We start from the raw sequence: 18,340 nt of genomic DNA on the forward strand, positions 1-18,340 counted from the left end.
CCAATTTGGAGTTTCTGATTGTCTTTCCCAATTTGCAAAGCGAACCGTACGAATTGATTGCCTTTGGCTTGTGGTTGATGTGAGGATGGATCAATGGAAAGGCGATCACTTCGCAGGTGTTTCAGCTCCTTCTTCAGCCCAGCATCTTCCTCTTCCTCCTGTTAATTGTGATAGGTTTGTTATACTCTTTGAGTTAATTGTGATTCTAGGTTTGTTATACTTATCCTTCTCTTTGATACGAGTTACTGATTTAGCTTGTGTTAAATAATTAGAGAGGGTTTACTGATTTGGAGGTGATGAGCTTATAAAGTTTTGCTCTTTGTGATTTGATAATGGCGCAGGAAAAGGGCTGATGTGGAGACCAAGGACCCAGTTTCTGCAAGGAAAGTTCAGAAAGCTGACCGCGAAAAATTGAGGAGGGATAAGCTGAACGAGCATTTTCTGGAGTTGGGAAACACATTAGGTAAAGTCTAGTAGCTCATTTTAGTTGATACTCTAGTGCTCCTTTTGTGCATTGTTTTTGTGAACATGGCAAAGTTCTTATATTGATTATCTATATGATACGAGCAGTGCTAGACAATCTGTCATGTTTTAGGGCCTGGTATTAGATATGACCTGTGGAACTCATATGAGAAGAGGATATTAGACGGTTAGAAGCGATGCCTTAATTCTCATGTAGAAATTGTTGTTATATGGGAAATGCAGATCCAGATAGGCCAAAGAATGACAAGGCCACTATCCTTACAGACACAATTCAAGTGTTGAAGGATTTAACATCTGATGTGAACAAATTAAAGTCTGAGTGTGCAACACTCAATGATGAATCTCGTGAGGTGAGGTGATGTTCGTTTAAAATGTATCGATCGCATATTGGTCACTTGTAAAAATGTTTGCTTATGCTTAAGAATTCTTGTTTTGCAGCTGACATTGGAGAAGAATGAGCTAAGAGAAGAGAAGGCATCTTTAAAATCTGATATTGAAAATCTCAATGCTCAATATCAGCAAAGAGTGAGGGTTATGTTTCCATGGGGAGCTATGGATCCTTCTGTCGTGATGGCTCCACCTTATTCATATCCAATGCCTGTAGCTGTTCCGCCTGGTCCAATTCCCATGCACCCATCGCTTCAGCCCTTCCCTTACTATCAAACTCAAAATCCAGCAACTGTTCCTAATCCTTGCCCAACTTTTGTCTCGTATCCAACTCCTATCAATCCTGCAGTAGAGCAGCCATTGGCCCAACCCCAATATGCATCTGTTTCACATGTTTCAAGTAAACAAGATTCCAAAAGCAAGTCATCAGATCATCAAAGGGGAGGCAATGCGGAAAGATGTGATGACTCCAATGAGGTGGCAACAGAACTTGTACTTAAGATGCCTGGATCTTCAGCACATCAGGTTAGTTTTAACTTCATAACTCTTAGAAGCAACACTTGCAGAAATATTCACATATATCCATACGTATCTGATACATAGAGATGGGAAAAGAATGACTAAATTGGTTGTTGCAGGAGTCATGTTGTGGGGCTAAGAAGGGCAAACAATCACAAAGGAAAGATAGGAACATTACAGATGGAAGCTCTTCGAGTAGGTATTCTTCATCTCAAGTTGTTCAGGAGAGTTCCTCTAACAGCGTAGGTGATATCCCCAAGACTAACAAATGAAGATGTTCTGTTTTGACCATTATACTGACCTGTGGGGTTAGGAAGGGAAAGCAATCACAGAGGAAACTTAGGAGTATTACAGAGTATACTCTTTGAATAGGCATTCGTCATCTCAAGCTGTTCAGGATGGCTCCTGTAAGACTAACAAATGAACATGTTCTGTGTACTGGTTCTACTGACTGGATCATACTGTTAACATCAGTACATCACAGGCAGCTCGATTTTCTGTGACACTCTGATGGTAAAGCCTCAGTTCCGTATTCCATGAATTCCAGTTTAAATTTGGCTTCCACTCCAACTGAAACGAAGGTGTTTCTTTTGGTAGAAACACATTTGCCCTGTTTCTTTTTGTAAAAACAAATTTCCCAACCACGTAAGTGTTGAGTTGTATTCTGGCCTGCAATATAGGGTTTCATGGATGGTCTGAACAGTGCTTCTAGTTCGCCTAGATCCCATGTAGACTTTAAGCTGCCTGTTGCTAATGTAGGGATTTGTGTTTGTAAATTATTTCTACTATGTACCTAACCCCTTAAATTACATATGATAATTTAGTATAGTTGTAATTGCACATTCATTCTGGCAATGAATTTTGTTGATTCCACTTTTCTTATTTTCTTGTTGTAGAGCCAATTCGGTTAATTTTTTTTTTTTTTTGTTCTGCTAGTTAGTGAACGGATACTATCATAGATTGGCCGAAGGTGCTGTTCCAATTTAATACAGGTTGCCAAACTCGATCCCTCAAATCAGGATTAACCCTCGTTACAGCTCAACCTTTGTTTTCCAGATCCTGAGAGCTAATTTCACTTGCAAACAGTCCAAAATTTATATCAAACCGAGATATTACAGTTAGAGATGACTGTCTGATTCTCCACAGAAGCAAAAGTTACATGTTGAGAATAAAGCCTCTAGTACGTGGATTCTATGAGACAAACCAGAACTGGGAATCTGTGATGCTGTGAAAGAAATGATTTTGTCGAACACACCACAAAAATGATTTATAATCTTTCCATATTTTCATATAACTTTATTTATGTCACATCATAACTTGTAATGCACCACCACGTAATCCACAACACTTGCAGAAGAATGTACACTTTGAACCACCATATCTGGAGCTACCTTTTTATCAGATCCATACCAACTCTAACATCACAAAGTGCTTTGGCGATTCAGTGCTGGATTCTTGAGTTCAAAAGTGGTTCAGGATGGTTATGATCGGAAGACCGGAACATCTTCCCTGCACTCTAACATCCAATCTTCAAAACAATTGCTTTCAATCTACACCTGCCTAGAATTCCGTTGACCAGATGGGTCAGCCACTTTTCGTGAACTCATGCTTGCAGTTCTTAAGAGCCTGCGGAATTCGGATAGGCTAATCTTCCCGTCTTTGTCAATATCGGCCTCATCAAGAAGTGGATCAATAGAACCTTTTAGGCCCGTGTGCTACAAAAAGAAGAGTAATCACAGTATCAGCAAAGTTAGCCACAGAAATACTAAAAGTCCAAGTCAGTGTTCACTCTCTAGGAGAGGGAAGGTAGATAGAGAGTGTGCAAAGAACTAACACTTACCATTCTAAGTTCATCTGGAGTTATATACCCATCTCTATCTATGTCGAATTTCTCAAAAGCTGCACGCGACAGCTGCTGCCACTTCTCAGAGTCATGTTCCTCCAATTGGTGCACATGCAGAGTTGCCGCGACAAACTCGGTGAAATCCACAAGCCCATCTGTGTTGCTGTCAATCTGCATCAAGCAAATAAATAATCACGTGAAGAAGGTGTACAAGGGAAGGAATATCAAAATTGATATAACGTGATGTGAGATGCATATCATGCCTCAAGTACAGTAAGAGTACAGAGTTTGCAAGGAGAAAACTTGATCAGGGAAAGGATATCCTACAAGAAATGTGTGATTCTACCCCCTCATATGGTGAAGGGAAAGAGGAAAAAATATGGCAGGGGCGACCTACCGCTTCTAGTATCTCAACGACACGTGAATCTTTCAATTTCCAAGGGATATCTTTAGCAAGTGCCTGCAATAAGCCATCCATGTCAGAACATTAGACCTTGGGACATATTTCGTAAGAAGTACATATCATAAAGCTCAGAGCTCGAAGTGAAAAAGTTTACCTGTCTCATTTCTTCAAGACTAATAGAACCATTCTTATCCACATCAATTGCATCAAATTGATCTTTGAGATCAGCCAGCTCCTCCGCATTAAGTGTGCTTGCTAATGCCTAAACGACAACAATTTACAAAAACAATGTTCAATTACAGAAACAATTTTTTCATTTTGTACTGAAATCTCCAAAGAGAAGGGAAAAAATTCTTACCCTCAGAGCGAATTGTTTCAAACGGCTGTATCTCACGAACTGCCTCATGTTATTTAAAACGGATATATCAATAGGAATGTCTGATGCATCTCCTCCTTCTCTAACCCATGGGTGTGCTGGCAAAATTATAAATGTGTTAATCCCGAAAAAAGAATCTTTTGTTTTTGTTATCGGACAATCCAAAATAAGAAACTTTAATCCGTTGAGAAATAGTCTTGAAACAAAAAAAGAAATAGGGAGTTTTCTACTGTTAAGACAAGCAACAAGCCATTGAAAAATCATTTTAAACCTCTATAAATGCATTAGCCTTTCCAGTACAACAAAATGAGAATTTCTTCTACTAAGATTAGATCAAGATACATACACAAAGCCTGAGCAGCAGTTAGCCTTGCCCGAGGGTCCTTCACCAATAACTTCTTAACAAAATCTTTAGCACTGTTACTAATGGTTGGCCATGGTTTGCGACGAAAATCCGGCTTGTTCCTTAGGACCTGGAGTATGGGGATACGGAATTAGTAGACTAAACGAATAATAGATGTGTGTGTGTGTGTGGGGTGGGGATATGTAGGGTGGGGGTGGCAATGCATACAAATAATAAAGTGAGATGTTAATCTTGCCAAAAACATAAATGTAATATAGAAAAAGGAGTCATTAGTAGAGAAATATAGCAAAAACAGAAACGTACCTCCTTAAATATACCATCTTCGGTCTTATCCCAAAATGGACGTCGCCCACAAAGCAAAATGTAGGAAATGACACCAATACTCCAAACATCTGACTCAGGTCCTGACTTCCGTCTCAACACTTCTGGAGCAACATAGTAAGCACTACCAACAATATCTTGAAACTTCTTCCCTGCATTAATTTTAAGGGAATATGCTTATTAGGTTTCATATAAATGGATAGCAATGACAGAACTACAGGAAACATATATTTCTGATGAAATCTTTCTGGCACCCAAAAGAAAACTAAAAAACAAAACATTTACCTGGTTTAATAAAGTCTGATAAACCAAAGTCTGTTGCCTTCAAGGGAGAGTCCAATGCTTTCGACTTAAAAAGAAAATTCTGCAAGCAAGGAAGAAATGTAATGTTACAGCAGTGAAACCAAATGATTTGAGACGCAGGCTAGTCCCTCAAAATCGATGCCCCTACTTTCTGTATCCTCTATTGTAGGATCATGTGAGTGAAGTCTTTTATACCTCAGGTTTCATGTCACGGTGCACCAGACCATGCAAATGACACTCAGCTGCCACCTTGAGCATCTGCCTTACAACTACTGCTGCATCTTTCTCAGTGTAACGGCTGTCTTTCCTGATTAATCAAAGGAATTATAAGATGTCAATATTACAGAGAGTGAAAGAATGATTATTTCATCATCAAACAGAAATTCAGATTAAAGAGTAGTAAATGAAGTGGAGAACTAAGATATTTATCCCGAACTCGAGGTATCTTACTTCTCCAAAATCCGATCCAGCAACTCGCCCCCCTCACATAATCTGAAAAGATGGAATATCACCCAAGAGATTATTAGGATGATCAACCTTTTATACTACAAACAAGAATCCCAATGGAAAGGAAACTTACTCCATAACTATATATACATATGTATCATCTTCACATGCATTAAAGAACTGAACCACATTCTCATGGCCTGCAAGCGCTTGTAATATCTCAACCTCTCGCTTAACATCCTCAACGGCTATAGGTAGAATCATCTGCGAACAAACCAAAGATCATTCCAGCATTAATGATACAACTTCCAGAGAGAAATAGCAAAAATATATGCTGACAATGAACACATTGTTGTGCTTTAGCAACTAAAAATTGACTGATAAACAAAAAATGAATACTTGCAGATAGGAATGAAAGACGTACTTTTCTTGAGATGCCATGGAGTAACAGAGTATAAAAAAACAACAAAAATAAAACAAAAACATGCCCCCGGAAAACTTGAGTAAATTGGCAGCTGTTACTATTTAAGCAATGAGCTAAAATACATGAATGAACTCGTCCATTGTACTGAATAGGACCCCATTTTCAGAAACCTTATAAACAGCGACCGCTAACTGAAACTTATCACTGCATCCCTCACTTGATACACAAGCAAAGAAGGCTTCTTTGAAAAAGTGGGCTCTGATAAAATTAACAGTCTTTTCAAGATTTAACAAAATCAGCCAAACCCAGAAATGGAATCTCCAGCACCCAATCAAACCTTTCCTCTTTCACGTTAATAAATAAAAACACTACACCTCTAATCATCCACATAAATTTCAATGGAAACAACAGGTAGCTATTGAGATCACAAAAATCAACCATTTTCCATAAAATCTGATCCAACTATTACCTTATTCTTATCAATCCTCTTAACCGCAACTCGATCCCCATTGGACCTATCCGTGGCCACATAAGTATACCCAAATTGACCGTGACCCAACAACTTCCCGATCGTGTATCTCCGATCGAAATTCTTATCATACCCGAAATCCGTGCGCTTCCCGCAGGGGATCACCCCCGTCTTCTGCCTCGAGCTCTGTTTGCTCTTATGCTTGTGCTTCTTCTGCGCCTCATTGGGCCTGTGATGATTGGTCTGCGCCGGCTGCGGTCTAGTTGTCTGTTTCCGGTTAACGACGGCGGTGACGGTGGTGGCAGGGTTGTTGTTGGTGTTGCTGTTTGACCCGGTGACCTTGGCCGTGGTGAGGCAACCGCCCATGATTGAGGCAACAAGATCAAGAGGGTCGAGAAAGGATGAGGCTTTTTCAGAGGTTTTGGTGATGGAGAAGCATTAGGATATGGTTTATATGAAGAAATGGAGGAAAGATTGGAGCAGATAGGAGGAAGAGGAGAAGAAAGAGAGGGGGGGTTTGCTCCGGTCAAAAGAGACTTCTTTTGACAAAACAGAAAATTGGAGAAGAAAAAAAAAAAAAAAAAAAAGAATGAAAACAAAGAGAGAGGGGAAGAGTGGTGGCGCGGGAGGAAGCTCCCCCTCTCTTTTTTTTTTCAGTTATTTTTTGCTTTTGTTTTTTTGGGTGTGAATGTGATGAAACAGTTGGGTTTTTTGGGCCAGATAGATCATTTTTCGATTTTTGGCAGATAATTAGGTTTTGGAAGTAACACCAGGAATACGCGTAAAACAGTCAGGAGATTGATGATGATAGGGTTTTATGGGGATAAAGATAGCAAAGATATGGAATTTTGAGTAATCGTTGGTGGATTTGGGTATGTTTTTGTTGTTTGTACACGTAATTAACATAGTGAAAGGAATATATTGCTCTAAAATCATGAAAATAGAATTGATGTTTTGAGTACAGATTAACACCGATAAGATTGGCAAATATTGAAATTTTCTTTTTTATATTTGGAAGTTGAAGCTTTCATGAATCAGTAGTAGGTGAGGTATGTGAGTAACACGGTTGAAGTTAGAGAAAGTATGAGGAAGAGAAGTTGAAGAGGTGAAGGAAAGTCATTCGTAATGAAGTGTGATATAGTTGGACACATAAATGAGTGAACTAAATATAGAATCCAAAAAGTTTGGATAGAATTACTAATATCCTGATAGGCATCAATTTTGTTGGACTATACGTATCAACAAATCAAGATTTTGAGCTCTTTATAAAAATAAAAATAAATCAAGATTTTAAACTCTTCATCGCAGTTGATTACTCCATTGATTTTCTAATTGTGTGGTTACTAAATTTTATTAAAATTATTGATTTTTCATCGTAGTTGATTACTCCGTTGACTTTCTTGTTGTGTGGTTACTTTTTAAATCATCGATTTTACCATATACAAAGTTAACCTATTTGTATGAATATTGTGAATCACGGGTTAGATGAGCAGCGTGGGCAATATTGATTCCTGGCTAGACAAGTCACATTCGTGCATTAACAAAATGTGATTATGAGAACGATATGAAATGATTCATATCAATAAAGAATTCATGAGCTAACTCCTAAGTATCTGAGGGCGTTCTGAAACCAACTAGTCCAAGGCTGACATACAGAAAGTTCAAGTAGAATGGCATACACTTGGTTGATATTTCGATCATGTACAATATGCGCAATTACTAATTCAAGAGATAGTAGACAGTTAGATTTGTCTAATACATTGAGTAAGTAGACTAGTGCGATTCAAAACTAGATGGATTTTATGCACTAGTAGAACATATCACTGGTTCTTATTATTCTGCCTCAGCTTTTTATCAAGCCAATTTAATAACTTTCTGTTTATAACATTTTAGTTAGAAATTTATTATTAATAATTAAAATTTATGGGTATACACCAATATTCCACACTAGCTAGCTTGTACGTTGGTGGAGGATTAACTTATATTCTAGTATTTGTTGCCAACTTGCCATAATGTTTCTGGACCAGCTTGAATGGTGTGTATGTCCGCTACACACTATTTGGAGTAGTTCGATATTATAATCTTCAATTTGGCAGATATATGACAAACCTATTCAACACTGCTTGCTCTCGATAATCCTCGCCCCTCAAAAGAAAGGACTATTTGAACAATATAATGTACTTACGAAGAACATTACTTTTCTGATATTCTGATATGCTCTTCCATTTGATGGTGGAAGTAGTCCCCCGATGTGGGAGGTGGACAGAGATTTCATGCTCTCTATTGTGGATGTGAATAGAAAATTTAACCTAAAACAAAACTAACGTATAAGTTTGTTTATGTATGCAAAATCTACTTGTATATTTCTTTGTTTAATTTATGTGTGATTGTACTTTTAAACTTAATTATGATAATTCACGTTTGTTTTTTCTTGTAGTTAGGTATACATATTCAAATAAGGTGTGTTGTGGTGTAAGCACCATAACCGATCATTCCATTATGCTGTAATTTTTTTTATTATTAATGAAATTTCTTCTCAAAAAAAGTAAGCTTATACTGAATTCAAAGATCTATCGGAAAATCTCATCCCATCATTTTGACAAACAAACTTGTGCATGTGAACAAACATAAAAACGTACATAATGAATGCAGAGCATAACTAAGTTCATAGCTTGGATATTCTTTATGCATGTGTTGAAAGAAAATTGGCTTGATCGAGCAAGCATTTCAAAATGAGCTATTGACAAATTTGTTGTAATAGGTAGAAAGTTTGATGGCTTTATATAGTTTATATGCCACTCAAGCTGTAATCTAATATGAACAACTAAACTTTGGTCATTTTCCCCCATCAGAATCATCATCAATTATGAATATTCCTAACTGGAGGCCAAGCTCTAAATTTAAAAGTGAAGAGGAGGTCCATTATTGATATTAAATAAGGGATTAAGTGGCTAATTGTAATTAGCTAGGCAATTAACAATGGTCAAGATATCCATGAGTGTGAGATGGAGCAAGGAGACTTGAGAGAAGTCGGCGTCAGACTTTTGTTGGCTTGGACTTGGTCTTTGTATATCTTATGAAAAAGTCAGATGTCAATTGTTTGTGTTTCTATTTGCCTAATTAATCAACATTGTGCTTTGTTCTTCAAGGTTCACTTAATTAGTATCACTAAAACTTGTTCACACTAGTAGTATATTGTACGTCCTCGTTTATGGAGTGTGAATTCTTAATGTATCGGATGGAGCCACACTACCTCAACATTTTCTCTTCCTACGATATATCATATATATATGCGTGGCGTTGTAAAATAGTTTGTGTAAAGTTTCGATATTGTTTTCGCTTAACCACCTATTATACTTGCTTTTTCTTCTGATTATGAAAGGTGTTGAACGTTATATATGCAGTTTTAGCAGGTACGGTGATCGAGTGATCGTTATGTACCAGACTGCAAAAAGAAAATACACCAACTCTTCAAAGAAAAGAACTCACACTTCAAAAAATATATACTACCTACTCCTGGAAACTGATACGAAGAAGTGAAGGAATATTACAAATTAATCAATGAAAAGAAATTGAAATGTATTAAGCATGTTGACTTGACTATCTAAGCTTTGATTTCAACAGGTAAAGACAAGATTTATTCATCTTTTAGTTCAGGAGAACTGTAAAATAAGAAGACAATTAATCGATATACAGAGTACAGTGTGAAAGTGAAACAGCATGCAGCTGTAGTACGTTTATATTTATATTACCAGGGTCAGGTGGAAAAGAAATTTCTGATACCAGGCACCAGTTCTGCGCGCATATGCCAACCTTGATCCCCAGATACCAGGTCTTCCACGCACTAGACTAATTACGTTGCTTTGATTTGACCTAGCTTCCAAGACAAACTAATATCACCAAGATTTTCTTAATTAATTTTGGGTAAGTGAGATTATATCCTGTATGAGTAGCTAGGAAGCACGGAAGCGCCGGGCCACTCGCGTTTCCCGCTTTCGAAGCGGAAGCGAAGCGGAAACGCCGTGGAAGCGGTCGGAAGCGCCCGGAATCGTGATTCCGGGAAAAGAGGGTTTTGGAAGCACGACGGAAGCTCACGATTTTGATTTGGAAACGCGATGGTCCACTGCACGAGAACTGATTCAGCGGCACATCAATCTTCTCTCTATCTCTTTCGGAATCTATAATCAATCAGATCTTCTGCTTGAGGACCTGTTAAGAAAGGATTTGAAACTGGAGGGAGGGAGAGGAGTGAGAGAGAATGAAGTTAAAGAAGATGACAGCGACCTGGAGGGTGAGAGAGCATAGAGAGGTGAAGAAAGAAGATTAAAAGATGTAGAGACTAGAGAGACGTGTGCTTTCAATATTTCATGGTGGACTTTTTTTTAGTGAAGAAGTTTATTTTTATAAGGTTTAGTGATATCTTTTTTTTTTAAGAATGAGTTGTTATCTGCTAAACAATCAAACTAATTTGTACAACTTATTAAAATTAACGATTAAAATAAATGAATGAAATTAAAAATAGGTGATATATATTTGTTATTTGTATATATTATTTTGATTCTCACGCTTCCAAAACGCTTCCGCTTCCAAATTATTTTCAAAAAAATCGCTTCCGCGCTTCTAAATGCTTCGCTTCCATGTTTCCGCTTCCGATTCCATGCAACGTAGATGAGTAGTGACTAATCCAACATCTTTTCTAGGGTTTGAAACGTATAAACGTCCTCACAACATCTTTTCTAATTACTGTTGTGATGATTAGCCGCATATTAATTTAAGCAGATACCTCTTCGTCCGTGGCTTCGTCTTTAGGATTTTACTATACAAAGGATATGCCGATGAATATATATTTCTGATTTAGTGAGAGATAATTGAACAATATCATATATTACTTTGATGTTTAAGTATGTATGTACGTACGTATTGTATGTATAAATCGATGAATCTTATCGTCCCCTGATGCTTGCAAGTAGAATTTTGTCATCCATCTACGCTCAAGTGGAGTAGATCTACAAAAACCCGAATACGGAGAACTTAATCCAACATATGTATGTTGATCACACACCGATTAATAATGGTCGATTGTTGAATGTTGCATGGGAACGATCGACTATATATCACAAAGAAAATGGAAGGCATAATTAAGCTCATTGTTGACCAAATGATCGACTATAATACGATTCAGCTTCTAACTTTTCTCCGGATCTGTTTTAGTTCCACACAAGAACACAGATATGAACTTTCTACAAAGCAATTAATAAAACCAAAAGTGTGTAAATCGTAATGAACTTCTTCTTGCAGGATTATGATATTCAAATCAGCAATCTGAACACGAGTAGAGTCACCTCGATCACTTATACAAAATCACGAAAAGGATTAAGCCACGTTTTATTGCATGAAGATCTAAAAGACGAAAAGACACTTCCCTTTAAAATACCACTGTTTCATGTGGACATCCTGTCTATTCGATCATGTCAAGTATAAAGACGATCGACAAGATCCATCAGTAGCTAGTGTTTCCACTTCTTTCACAAATGTATATTTATCTCATTACTTTTCTCATATTAGTTCTTGCAGCCTTTACGTCTCACTCATCATCCTTTCTACTTTGAAATTAATCTGATTATATTCATCATAAAAACGTGAGAATATTTTGTGCAAGTACAAATTGATCTTGAGTTCTTGACACTAAAACATTATATTTTTTTGAGTTCGCCGCTAATATTATATTTCAGGCAGTCTGTTGGTTATACTTTGTCGATCTCTTTCTCATAAGTTCGCGCGACTTGTGCCCGGTCTAACGAGCTAGGGTCAAAGTTGTAGCTCGGCCGGGTAAGTTTTGGGGACGTTAGACATATACTTCTAGCCAGACCCGTACCTGAATAGAATCTTAAGAGTCGATGGACTCAGGGCCCGGAGGCTTAAGGGGCTCAAAATTTTATTTTCTCTTTGTGTGATCACATTAGTTTAGTTAAAAACAATAAAAAATAATTAAGAGCATCAAATTAGGGTGGTGTTAAATTACAAAAGAGAAAAATGAATATAAAATCTTACCCTTATATTACTATTATTAGTTGCTATTTTAGAAAAAAGGAGCAACCTAAGTAAAAGATTTGTTGTATTAATACGATTTTTAATATAAATAGAATTTCTAATATTTTTTGTGGTTAAATTTTGAGTTTATAGTTTTAGTTTGTGAAAATTTTTGTGTGTTTTTTAAAAAAAGAAAATAAAATTGAATGAATACTATATTTTAAGGGCCAAAATTTGAAAGTTCAAGTCAGGTATAAAAATCTTAGGTACGGGCCTGTTTCCAACTAGGAGAACCATAGGCGGACACAGGTTAAAGCAGTTGGGGGCTATTGCCCCCACTTGGTTAAGATTTTTGGTATATTCTAGGGCCAAATTAAGCAATTTAAGTATATATAACAAATTTGAACTAATTTGCCCCCATAGGGTTCCAAGTGAACTATTACAATGAAAATAGCCCCCACTAAAGAACAATCCTGCGTCGGCCACTGAGGAGAACCTCCTTTAGAGAGTTGAGTTCGCCATTGATAAAGAAAAAGAGGAATTGACAAGAAGCTCATAATTCAATCCTTTCATTCAACTTGTCCTTTGCTTTTCTGCTCAATTATCTCACTTGTGAATCATATGGATTGTGGCTGGACCACTTCCAACACATGCATATATGCCTCACCTCCTTGAGGAAAATAGCCCAACTAATTATCTGCTACACAGCCCAATTAAGTGCTCAACAACCTCAAATTTTCATTGAACAATAATTTGAGTCTCATAATTTTTCTTCTTCAGTTTATTTTTTGTTTTTATTATTTTTTGGTCTCATGACTCTGATCAATGGAGGGTCCAATTTACTCCCATTTCAAGTGAGCAATCAGCAAGTAAGGGACTTGTTGGCAACCGTATGCTGTTTTGGTTAATGAAGCTTTTGATGAGCAAGGATAAGGGTAGAAAAAATTGTTACTAAGTTGATTGTTTTAGTTTATGATACTGTATCAAGAGTGACTGAAGAGAATTTCCTTCGTCAGCGACTGACACAATGAACACCATTGTGGGTTTTGAAGGAAATCAATTATTTAAGTCTCTTCAACTCTTCAATCAACTAGAATATATAGGAATTGCGATATAGTTTAGGCTTAGCTCGATAGCAGCTATATAATACCAATTAATCAACTCGGCATGTAATTGTATCGAAAGTTCGAGAGAGCAGCTCCAACCTTGCTTGGAAAATCCGGTACGAAGTCTCCGGTATATAATCTCTGACGTCGTACCAATATATACCTCCATGATGCTCCGAACAGGTCAGAAAGAGCTTTCGGATCAACTTTGAATTTAGAAAGTCAGCGACTATTGTCCGAACAGTTATCTATTAGCAAGCCTGCTCTACCATGCTCATATGCCAAAGAATTGTTTGCGATTTGCACTACAATTTCCTAAGGTTTCTTGGTCAGATCACACCACAAACCATATATCATTGCGATTCCTCTAAATAAGAAAGAGCAATTTGCAGGAAGTACGTAAGAGCAAATGTCAACGGTCTGTTTTTGTATATAAACGATCGATCAAGGACCGTGGATCCTAAGTTTTGATAATCTGATCCTTGTCTTCCAGTTCTTCGTGTTTTGCTATATTGAGAAAGCTCCTTAGCTCCATCTGCAGCTCGATCAGAAGATACAGTATCATAAAGCTAGCTAGATATGGAGGATTCCGTTATGATAAGGTTATCTAAAAGATATAATCTTCCTTTCTATATGGCCAATTTAATTTTAAGTCAAATATATTTCTCACTAGTATAATTTTTGTATATGAACGCCTTCTTCAGTTCTAATCCAGACCGGAATATTCTGAGGGGGCAATCTTCCCGTCAAGGTGGAAGGCATAGAGCTGTTACCAGAAATATTACTGCAACAAGGTGGCCAACACCAGAGGAAGCTGTCGGTATGACCATTTCTGAAGCGACAGAGGAGACTGTTAGGGCTAATGAGAAAGCATTCCTTTCGACGTGGGATCACAAGGTATTTATAGTATCAAGCGCCTTTGCCACATTAGTTGATCCTCTCTACCTTTACACTTATATCGTGAAAGACGATTGGAAGTGTTTGACGTGGGACGACAGATTGGTCATAACTTTTCTGGCTCTACGAACAGCCACAGATCTCGTTTATATGGCGGACTTTGTTCTGTATGTTATATATCTGCGGCGAATCCGTCGTAAGTTAAAGGTTTTGAGAGTTCCTTCGAAACAAAAGAGACACGACTTCTGCACACTACTGCTTCGTTTGTACACTGCTCTGCCCATTGCACAGGTAACAGATCGACCTCTCTATACTGAACTGTTTTTACCAAATCATAGATTCGCATGTTTGCTACTGTTTCTTGCTCTTATCTTTGCTTGTTTAATTATAGCCTCGTTTCATCCAGTTACCGAAAAAAGAAAAAGAAAAATAGCAATATTTACATAGTTTGGGAGCCCCAAGCCATCTGTCTTAGTTGATTTGAATTTGTTATTAATACAACACAAAAGTTCAATTTCAATTCTTCTGAAGTTATTGTGTAATTTGTCCAGACGATGACACAGTCTTTCATTCTTCTTCCTACCTTTCCAGTTCAATACATGCTAAGAGTATATCGCATTTATCGGCCGCTCAGGCTACGTCCTAACGTAGAGACTGGAGTAGGAAGATGGCTTAAAGCTATCCTGGATTTTTTCCCATTTGTCCTTGCAGCTCATGTAAGTTTAACCTTCTGGGTTTTTATTACAAAGTTTTAATTATGGGTACATGTAAAATGAGAAGTGTAAATTTCAATTCGCTTAGTCATACTCACCTAGTTATTGCTTATTCATATTCATTTTCTCCCTATTGAAATGTGATCATTAACAAGCTTTCCCGTTCCTCAGCTATATGGAGCTTTATGGTACATTCTTGCTGTTCATCAAGAGATTGATTGTTGGAAATTTTCTTGTCAGAATCTACAATGCGCTGTTACGTCATCTTCTTATTACTGTAACTATGAAGATTCTTTAAAAGTTAATATCACCGTTCTTAACATAATGAACGAATTATGCGCAGCAAATTCAACTACTTTCGATTTTGGTATATATCTTTATGCTTTTCAGTCTGGAATGACAAGGTCAAGAGATGTTCCACGAAAGATGTTGCAAGGTTTTTGGTGGGGTCTACAAAATTTGAGGTTTGACACTTTGATGCATTATTTTATTAATATTCTGACAAATATATTATAATAAACTATTTTTTAAACAAGTTCACGGTATCCTAAAGACTTCTTAGGCTCAAAGATTAATATGTTAGGGTCTGATCATCCAACAAACATTTCAGCCTCTTCCCTGGTCACTTTTGACAATGTTAAGGTTCAAACCTAGGTAGGAGAGAATACCCAACTACGCAAGAACGATTAGACTATCTTACAATGGTTATAGTATAATAAACTCTAGAAGAATAGATTGATAACAAAAAATCAGAAAACTAGAAAGCAATTTACAATCCAATACCACCATTTGGTCTAGTCTAATGGCATTAGTCTCCCCATTAAGTAGGAAGTTGTGAGTCTCGTTGTTGCATTTGAGTTATTTGTTTGATAACAAACAAAATAACAATTTTCACATTTATATCTTTTCTTCCCTAGAGGCTATAGCATTTTCAACTACTTTTAAGCATTTTTAATCTGCTAATATTTATACGTCAAGAGTATAAGATGTCTAATTAGAATTCTTGTATGTGCTATATTTCATCCGTGCAGTTCTTTTGGTTCAAACCTTCGAACCACATTCATGTTCGCTAAGAACCGCAGCACCAGTTTCAATTTGATGGAAATCTTCTTTTCGATTCTCCTATGTATAAGTGGCATAGTGCTATTTTTGATATATCTCAATGAAAGGGTGCAGGTTGGTGCTAAAATTTAAGAATTACTTTTCAATTTTCATGCCACCTGGTCTTTGATTACCAATTCAAAGACTCGTTGGCATTAACTTATTTCTTGCTCATCATCACTTCAAGGAGTCTGGAATACTGAGAATACTAAACTAGCAAACTCAAATGATATATGATACTAAACAACCATTTGTATATGCAGGTATCGAAAAAAATATCAAAAGAACTTAAACTGAGACGAAAGATGCAAAAGTTGAATCCAGAAATAGATCTATGGTTAACGAAAAACACCCTCCCTAAAAGTTTGAAGATGGGAATCATGAAAAATATGCGCCAAAAGCTTGAAGAAAACAATCATTTTGATGTCACCGCCATCCTCTCTGTTCTTCCCTTAAGAGATAGAAGAGATATCATGAGCCATCTTCGTTTGGCTTCACTTAAAAAAGTAAGTAATTTTTCATCTGTTTATTGAATTTTAAATTATAGACAATAAAACCTTCTAAACCATTCTTCAATTGGTAGCCAAATCATAATAAGGATATGGGTTCTTAAAAGTTAGTGAATATATATATAGTTTTTATGTAGAATGAAAGTTCGCTTTGAAATTAAAGTGTGAATTTTCTTATTTGCATACTTTTCAGTCACGTATATACAGTTTCACCTTTCAATTTATAGGTGTATATCACTCTTATAAAGTTTCATCCATTTTGATGATCACTTCTGTGTGTGTGTATATATATACATACATCTGTAGTTGCCAGCGTTTGAAAATATGGATGAACGAGTAATGAAAGCAATATGCGAGCATCTCAAACCAGTCATATATGCTGAAGACAAATATATTTTTCGAGAAGGAGAACCGTTGGAGCAGATGTTGTTCATCACACAAGGCACTGCATGGACTTACACATCTATTAGTAATAACAGTGTCCATGAAAGTTCAAATTGTTCCTCAGTCATCAGGTGCCTTGAGAAAGGTGATTTCTTCGGAGAAGAGATTCTAGAGTGGGCAACAAACCTCAAATCATTCTCAGACTTCCCTGTCTCGAGAAAAGTTGTCAAGTCCCAAACAAAAGTTGAAGCATTTGCAATCAGAGCAAACGACTTAAAGAGTGTTGTTTGTAAATTCTGGTGGCACTTTTCTAGTAGAGAGCTCATGCAATTGAATGATCCTCATTCTCGGCGATGGCAACATTTGGCCGCATCTTCCATACAAGTGAAATGGCGACTTCGTCATGCAAGCCGGCTGGTTACATAAATGACTAGTCGGAAGCATCTACAGGATACTTATATCGAGTACAATGGTTGACAGTGTATCTATACATTTATAAGTGATTATCAGTTGTTTATCATCCTCACTGATTACCTAATATGAAGGTTGGATATGTTATGTATTGCAGTCTGATGATGTACTGAATATTGTATGTCTCTTCAAATGAAGATATCCGAAGGGATACGGATTGGCCGAAAGAATGAATACATCAAGGTTGGGTACGATATCTAGAATGATCAATGTCAATTTTCGCATTTCTAAGACAAGCCATGCAACAAGTTTGTTTGTTTTTGTTTTTAACCTCGATGTTGTGAGAAGGATCACTCAAAGAACAAAGAAGAAAAGGGAAATCAGGGTTGTTTTTGTTTTTAACCTCGATGTTGTGAGAAGGATCACTCAAAGAACAAAGAAGAAAAGGGAAATCAGGGTGTCAGAAATGAATCATAATTTCAGTTGTTTATCATCCTCACTGATAACCCAATATGGAGGTTGGATATGTTATGTCTGTTAACCTCGATGTTGTGTGAAGGATCACAAGAAAAAAAGAATAAAAGGGAAATCAGGGTGTCAGAAATGAATCATATTTTGTGAGTCATATGGGCTCTGGTTGGGCCATATCCAAGCCTTTATAGGGAAAAAGGGGGCCAACTAATTATCTGCTATATATGTACATAGCCCAACAATCATGTCCTGATTCTTTCTTTCTTGTACTCAGTGGAAACTAATCTTCATTAATCACTAAAGAAATAAATAATTTGAGTCCTCTTAAATTCTTCTCCAGAATATTATTTTTATCATTTTCTGGTCTCATGACTCGTCA

General features: G+C 36.9%; 3 protein-coding genes across 3 annotated transcripts; 2 read left to right on the forward strand and 1 right to left on the reverse strand.

The window, feature by feature from the left end:
* The first annotated feature begins 28 nt into the window (after positions 1–28).
* LOC101299898 (transcription factor bHLH121-like) lies at positions 29–2,231 on the forward strand. Its single transcript, XM_004287765.1, has 5 exons — positions 29–174; positions 342–463; positions 706–833; positions 922–1,395; positions 1,509–2,231. Exons 1-5 carry the CDS (start codon positions 86–88, stop codon positions 1,659–1,661), a joined length of 966 nt encoding a protein of 321 aa, XP_004287813.1. The 5' UTR covers positions 29–85; the 3' UTR covers positions 1,662–2,231.
* Positions 2,232–2,462: 231 nt separating this feature from the next.
* On the reverse strand, positions 2,463–6,755 carry LOC101299121 (calcium-dependent protein kinase 28-like). Its single transcript, XM_004287762.1, has 12 exons — positions 6,340–6,755; positions 5,580–5,710; positions 5,450–5,491; positions 5,195–5,306; positions 4,982–5,060; positions 4,679–4,848; positions 4,358–4,484; positions 3,994–4,109; positions 3,790–3,897; positions 3,630–3,692; positions 3,230–3,403; positions 2,463–3,104 (listed from the first exon to the last, which is right to left on the reverse strand). Exons 1-12 carry the CDS (start codon positions 6,703–6,705, stop codon positions 2,940–2,942), a joined length of 1,653 nt encoding a protein of 550 aa, XP_004287810.1. The 5' UTR covers positions 6,706–6,755; the 3' UTR covers positions 2,463–2,939.
* A 7,407-nt stretch (positions 6,756–14,162) lies between these two features.
* On the forward strand, positions 14,163–17,505 carry LOC101298656 (cyclic nucleotide-gated ion channel 1-like). The gene is made up of 6 exons (XM_004289041.1): positions 14,163–14,663; positions 14,924–15,088; positions 15,257–15,549; positions 16,117–16,261; positions 16,450–16,692; positions 17,002–17,505. The coding sequence occupies exons 1-6, from the start codon at positions 14,163–14,165 to the stop codon at positions 17,503–17,505; spliced, it is 1,851 nt and encodes a 616-aa protein (XP_004289089.1).
* The last annotated feature ends 835 nt before the right edge of the window (positions 17,506–18,340 follow it).

Source organism: Fragaria vesca, linkage group LG1, assembly GCF_000184155.1.
Source record: "Fragaria vesca subsp. vesca linkage group LG1, FraVesHawaii_1.0, whole genome shotgun sequence".
In the NCBI taxonomy this organism is placed as follows: domain Eukaryota; kingdom Viridiplantae; phylum Streptophyta; class Magnoliopsida; order Rosales; family Rosaceae; genus Fragaria; species Fragaria vesca.